The sequence below is a fragment of the Arachis ipaensis genome, chromosome B01 (assembly GCF_000816755.2).
Source record: "Arachis ipaensis cultivar K30076 chromosome B01, Araip1.1, whole genome shotgun sequence".
Taxonomy (NCBI): Eukaryota; Viridiplantae; Streptophyta; class Magnoliopsida; order Fabales; family Fabaceae; genus Arachis; species Arachis ipaensis.
In genome coordinates, this window is record NC_029785.2 from 15,765,239 (window position 1) to 15,772,784 (window position 7,546).

General features: G+C 27.6%; 1 protein-coding gene across 1 annotated transcript; it reads left to right on the plus strand.

Moving 5' to 3' along the window:
• LOC107626215 (GDSL esterase/lipase At2g23540) lies at nt 2,693–6,104 on the plus strand. The gene is made up of 5 exons (XM_016329048.2): nt 2,693–3,086; nt 3,508–3,638; nt 3,747–3,995; nt 5,020–5,275; nt 5,352–6,104. Exons 1-5 carry the CDS (start codon nt 2,828–2,830, stop codon nt 5,573–5,575), a joined length of 1,119 nt encoding a protein of 372 aa, XP_016184534.2. The 5' UTR covers nt 2,693–2,827; the 3' UTR covers nt 5,576–6,104.

A 7,546-nucleotide genomic window follows, 5' to 3' on the forward strand; every position in this document is an offset into this window, starting at 1 on the left:
CTCATTCATCTCAGTGTCCGTAAATATACCTGACATCTTAAAATGTCCAATGAAAAAAAAAAAAATCAATACACTCCATCTTATAACATTATATACAATAGATAGATTCGTATATTGCTAGCAGGGATGGATCCAGAGATTTTAATATTGAGGTGCCAATTTTTATATAATTTTTTTTAATCTATAAAAATAATTAACATATAGTTATTGGAGTTAGTTTTTTAATAGATTTATTAAGATACATATAATTATAATTTTTTCCAACAATTTTATTTTTAATATGATAATTACATAAATAAAATATAACTTTAACAATTGTACATTACAAATTTATAAAATACCATATAATTTATAACGGGATTTGCTAAAAATGATCCCATATCTTATTAATTAAAATTCATTCTTTCAAAAGTTTTAAAAAAATTTGAAAATAAATTATAAATTATTAATTAATTGAAAGACACGGTACCATTGTAGAATACAAGATATAGGATATCTTTATAAAATTTTTCTTTTATCAATGTGAATTTAGAAGAAGAATTAATATTTTTTACAAGAAAATAATATCTACAGTATATAATGTGATTACCAAAGCATAACTACTTAAGTTATTATTAATATAAAAATATGAATGTTAAATATATTAATATAAAAAAACAAATGATTTTTAAAAAAAATAAATATAGAAATTATTATATAAAAACTAATTTGAAAGGTACAAAGACTTGAGGGTATGATATTAAATTAGTTAGGTAAAAATATTAGTGAATTAATAATTAAGACATAAATCTATTACATAGTGAAAAATAATACATATAAAACTATTAAATTACCTAATATTTGTTTTTATTTTTTAAACACAAATCTTATATATAAGTATAATTTCTTAAAATTTTGGGGGGTTCAGGCCACTACTCGCCCCCTCTAGGTCCGTCCCTGATTGCTAGCCAATTAGTAATAAAAAATAATAACATCTATTTACTTTTTAGTAATTCTCAATGTCTTGTAAGTTAATAAAAGATAAAAAAATTTTTTTCATTACACAATCAATTTTACGAATAAAATATCGAAACGAATAATTGAAAAATTAGAGATTCTATCCACTTACCTCGATTTTGTAATCAAAACGATGGATTGTTTTTTGAACACTACAATGAAAAAAATTGATTGGACCTTTGCTGATTGCTGCAACAGTGATTGTCAATTAACGATGAACAAAAAGTGGATATTAAATAGACGGATAAAAAATAAAAAAATTTGGATATTCAGTGGATGGATGGATGTTCGAAAGAAAAACAATGAAATTTTTTATAAAGAGAATGATACACTATTTTAATGGTAGGATTGAATAATTGGTGATGGATTATTCACCAATTTATAATGTTAATATTAAGGAAAAGATAAGATTAGAGTATCTAAATCAAAATAAAACCTTAAAAAAAGAAGATAGAATTTTAAAGATGAGATAAATGAATAAGAAGATAATTTTTAAAAATGAAAACAAGACTGACATAGGCGTAATACATCGCGTTCCAATCGATTGAATTTGAACTCACACACTACAATCGATTGAAATTGGCAAATTCATATTGTTTAGGTAAATTCAATCGATTGAGTCACAAAAGCAATCGATTGAATTTGGTGAGACCCAGGTTGTTTTGAAGCATTCAATCGATTGGAAATTCTAAACAATCGATTGAATTACAAAAATCCATTTTTTATGCATCGTTCAATCGATTGGATCGTATGACCAATCGATTGAGTTATGCGAAAACCATGCTTTTGGCAATTTTCAATCGATTGTTCAGTGGTAAACTGTAATCCAATCGATTGATTCATTATTCCAATCGATTGGTTTTCGCAGAAAACACAATTTTATGATTCCTCGCGAACGACATGAATCAAATTTAATATTTTAATCGATTGTAATGGCCAAAAAATTGTTTTTGTATTTGATTGTTAATGAACATGATAGATTTATGATAAATTAATTATTTATAAAATAAAAAATCATTTTTATAATTATATAAAATATATGGGGTCAATTTATAATTAAAATTAGTTAAAGGATTATATAGCCGTTGTTAAAAAAATCTTAAAAAACATGTTTTCTACTTGGACCACTAAATGATCCAAAGGTTCCTGGACCACCGAATCCTGAGCCCAAAGACTTACCTATTTACACATGTTATTTGACTTATTTCACATTATTTTTCACATTATGTTATTAGTTATTTTTCACTTTATGTCATTATTTTCTCAAAAACAAAATTACAAAAGAAACTTAAAATAATTGTTTTTGTGCTTTTTAGGACTGTTTTAAGGAAATAAAAGGTTAAGTCAGAACGTTTAGACCAATGAGAGGGGAGATAAGAGAAAAAAATATAACCTGTTTTATCCGAGTTGTTGAATGCAGATGGACTGCTACTTACTCAAGCTAAAGGAGTCATACACTTATTGTATCCAACATTAGGAATTTGATGGGAAATAACCACTTTCAACATCTTTTAATTACGATCACCAACTGGCACCTAAGTCCCCTAGAACTTTCTTCATTAATAAAATAAGACACCATGCGACTTATTTGCAGGATTAACTTATTATAAAAGCAAAAAATCTCGAATACCTAGCGCGTATTCTAAATTTCTGATGGCCAACCCACTTGAAAAAATAAGTGAGCTAAAGATGGGGTCAAACCAAATCAAACTTCTTCATTGAGGCAAGGTTACAAGTTTCTCTAATGGAGTTAAAAAGTTGTTCCATATAATAATGAGCTGCTTCAAATGCTTCTATTGTGCTTCAATTAGGTTAAGTGTCTACTTGAAGCATGAATGCCATGGCCTTCAATAAGCGTTTTGAAATCCTGGCCCTTTTAATTTTGGTTGTGAATAATGTTGCTGCTCAGAAGAAGGATGGGTTAGGAGCTTCTTTTATATTCGGAGACTCCTTGGTGGATGCTGGAAATAACAACTATCTTTCAACTCTTTCTAAAGCAAATATTCCTCCTAATGGAATTGATTTCAAGGCCTCTGGGGGAAACCCCACTGGCCGCTATACCAATGGTAGAACCATTGGTGACATTGTAGGTAATAATTATTCGTCTCATGCATTTTCTGTGTGTGGCCGATTATTAAGTCTGCTATATACAATCATGACAATCATGTTATTTAAAGAAACTCATACGATATTTTGTTATTATAAAAATAGCTTTGGCATACTTTTAATGTTTTTTAAAATAATAGTATTTAAATAATTAGTTTTAAATATGAGAAATTTTAAATAACTAATTAAACTTTTTTGCATTTGTCCCATATTTGAGTCAACATTAGTTAATTTTTTTTTTATATTATAAACCCTACTCTTGGTGTATAAAAGAGTGATAAATGTATTATTTTCCCTTCTTTTTAAGCACATTTGTTATCATTATATAAGCTATTTTCCCCCTAAATATGATGCCTTGCTTATAAGAAAAGAAAAATAAAACAATAAAATAAAAACCATTTTCAGGAGAGGAATTGGGACAACCAAATTATGCTGTCCCATTTTTGGCCCCAAATGCAACTGGGAAAGCTATACTTTACGGAGTGAATTATGCTTCAGGAGGAGGAGGAATTCTTAATGCAACTGGAAGAATATTTGTCAGTATTGGAAACTCCCTTAAATAATTTCTTAATAGTTCTATTCATTCTATGTAGAAAGAAAAATGATTGTTGTATGTTTTATGCCATGTGCATAACTTTTTGCAGGTGAATAGGATAGGGCTTGATATTCAAGTAGATTACTTCAGCATAACAAGAAAGGAGATTGATAAATTGCTAGGTGAATCAAAAGCCAAAGAGTACATAATGAAGAAATCAATTTTCTCCATTACTGTTGGAGCCAACGATTTCCTCAACAATTATCTTCTCCCAGTTCTCTCTATTGGGGCCAGAATTTCTCAAAGCCCAGATGGTTTCATAGATGACATGATTACTCATTTCAGGGCCCAACTTACTGTAAGCAACTTTATCAATAGGATTGGTTTGACCAGGTTATCGAATTTTTTACTATTTATTCTGTTTTTTAATCGAATTACTCACAATCAATTTTTATCATAAATTAGACCAATTTAGTGATTGAATTTTGGTTAAACTGATTGAATCAACTAGTTCGATCTAGTTCTTATAACCATGTTTAGAAGATATAAGTGAAATATAAATAAGGTATTGAAAATTGAGAAGCATAAATTAAAAATTAAATTTACTGAATGATCAAAAATAGTAAAATATAAGTGAAGTATAAATGTACAAGAATGATGAATGTAGCTAGCAATTGACTAAGCTTAACCATGTATATCATCAAGATGTAATTAGTTTCTAATCAACGGTTTAGATACTCTAAGTAATATATTATACCTTCAGTCTTCAAAGAAGTATTTATTACAAATAAGGTGAAGTTTACTTTCTTTTATCCTTAACATTTTTGAAATTCTGCAAAATTACTCATAATATTTAATTAGACTTAATTTTATCTTAATATTTAAAATAAATTTTAATTTTATTCCTAACATTAATTTTTTTGCAATTAATTTTCAGTCAAGTTTTTTCAGTTTTATCCTACTAACCCCAAAATTTCCCAAGACCTAACCTCACCATTGCCATAAAAAAGATATACTTTACAACAAAAAATATGAGAAAGGTTCAAAACCATCAGAAATTATTGATTTTTGTCATTACTTAACTGTCAATCTATTTATTTAATCTAGTAATTTAAAAAAATATTTTTAAATATTAATAATTAATTAATGACCAAAACAATAAATTCTGAGGACTTCTAATACTCTTCAAATAAAAATATTTTACATGTGACTTGTCATGCATTCTGTGTTTGTGTTTTGCACCGGAATGTATCGGTTTTCGTGTAAATATTGTGTAGCTTAACCGGAGCTGTTAAAGTAAACAATATTAAAGAAAACGCGATGAAGTTCATGAAACGCAAATACTTTAATTATCTTCACAAACTTGTGTGTTTGATCTGCAGAGACTTTACGAATTGGATGCTCGGAAGTTTGTGATTGGGAACGTTGGTCCAATAGGGTGTATTCCATACCAGAAAACAATAAATCAGCTGAATGAAGATGAGTGCGTGGATTTGGCAAACAAGCTTGCGCTTCAGTACAATGCTCGATTGAAGGATTTGCTCGCTGAGCTCAACGATAACCTCCCCGGAGCCACCTTTGTCCTTGCAAATGTCTTTGAGTTAGTCATGGAACTCATAAAAAATTATGACAAATATGGTAAATAATTATCCCTTGCTCTTTTTGGTCTTACTCTGTCTCCACTCTCATAAAGCGTACAACATTGTTTTTTCAGGATTCACAACAGCAAGTAGAGCATGTTGCGGAAACGGGGGCCAGTTTGCAGGGATAATCCCATGTGGACCCACTTCAAGTATGTGCACCGATAGGTACAAGCATGTCTTCTGGGATCCCTACCATCCAAGCGAGGCTGCAAACTTAATCCTCGCCAAGCAGCTTCTTGATGGAGACAACAGATACATTTCTCCTATCAATCTCAGGCAGCTCCGGGATCTTTGATCTTTCACTTTCTGTACCCAATATTTGTCTGCACTTTACATACAATACCATTATTAAACACCTATTTTAATTTTTCTTCACTAAACTATCAAAAATATTCACAAAAGATTGAAATGCGAACAAAATTAATCGTAAATGATTGAAACTCATTTGATAATTATGTTAAATTTGTGTCCCTTTGTCAAAATTGACCAACCCTTGACTTTTGCCCTGGTAATAAAATGGAAGATAACATGATACAAGCATCTGATAAGGTTTGGTCATTTTTGTTGAATACACATAATCATATATAATTATCATATGAATTTCTATTTTTTATTTTTGTTTTCGTTCACGTTTTTATCTTTTTGCAAATATTTTTGGTAATTTAGTTTTATGTGTTGTATTTGTTGTCTATGAAACTGTAGCCGTGAAGAAGCACTTTTTGGGGAGTGGATCCTCTCCAGTGAAAAAAAAAATTGGATAAAATTAAAGATGAGAGATCATACTTTATTCTTTCCAATGAAAAAAAAATGGTCCATTTCCATTACCTTTGTGTTTTTGAGTATTAATTACATTGACATGCTGATAAATGATAAAGTAGTCCCAAAAAATTGGACCTTGCCCTTCATTGGGTATACAAAGAAAAGAAAATAAAGTAGCTTTTGATTTGTACTCACTATAACTTCCGCGCTTTGGTACTTAAAACAGTCTAACCAAATCAACTTATAACACATGATTCAAGCAGAAATAGTCATTCTTCATCAACTTATAACACATGATTCAATCAGAAATAGTCATTCTTCCTTTAATTAAGCAGAGAGAAATAATGTTTTTACTATTTTTTATAGTATTAAGATATTTTTTAATTTTTTATTCAATCATTTTTAATATTAAAAGTTAAAACTAAAAAGTCCGCCGTTAGACCAATATATATAAAGATAAGAACAATTCTACTATAGCTATAGATGATATGGCTACCTATCCATTGGTAGGTCTAAAATGAGCTCAATAATTATGTGTTTATTGAATGAGTCATACTTATATAGATTATTAGATTTTATTAGATAAAAATTAAAGGCTACTATAAAAAAAAAAAACATTGATAAACTCTAATAAATATAGAATATCTTAGTACATAAATAAATACTTTAAATGACAATACTTTAATACACAATACTTTAAACGACAATAGAATTTTTTATTTTTAAATAATTAAATATAAAATATATAAATACAAAATATATGAATATTTTTATTTATTAAAATTAATTATTATGTAAAAAACACATATATTTTATATTTAATTATTTAAGAATAAAAGATTCTGTTACCATTTAAAGTATTGTGTATTAAAGTAATGTTATTTAAAGCATTTATTTATATACTAGGATATTTTGTATTTATTAGAGTCTATCAATGCTCTTCTTTTATATTAGCTTTTGATTTTCATCTAATAAAATTTAATGACCTATATAAATATGGTTCATTTAATAAACACATAATTGTTAAGCTATTTTAGACATACCCTTAACAATGAAATGACAAATGACATAAGTAGTTTAAGATATAAGTATCGTAAACGCTCCTAAAAATAATGTATATAACATTTTTTTTTCTCGTTAAATGAGACAAGTAGATTTGTTTTATGAGTTTTGCTAAATATACAATAATTTTTATAAATAATGTGACCTAATAAAGTAAAAAAATATTTCACTTTTAAATTATTTCTTAAACCTTAATATTAGAATATAGTGAATTGAATATACAGCTATTATTAACTGTGCATGAGTAAATCAAATAAAAAAAATAACTATCCAATTAAAAATAATGAATATAATCATTTACATGCCTATTGAATTAAACATTCAATATATTCATTATTCACATTATTTAGTATTCTCATTATTTACCTATATTTTTCCTTGTTTTATATATATATATATGATTACCAACAAAGAACAAATAGAAAAGGAGAAAAGAGAAGCACAA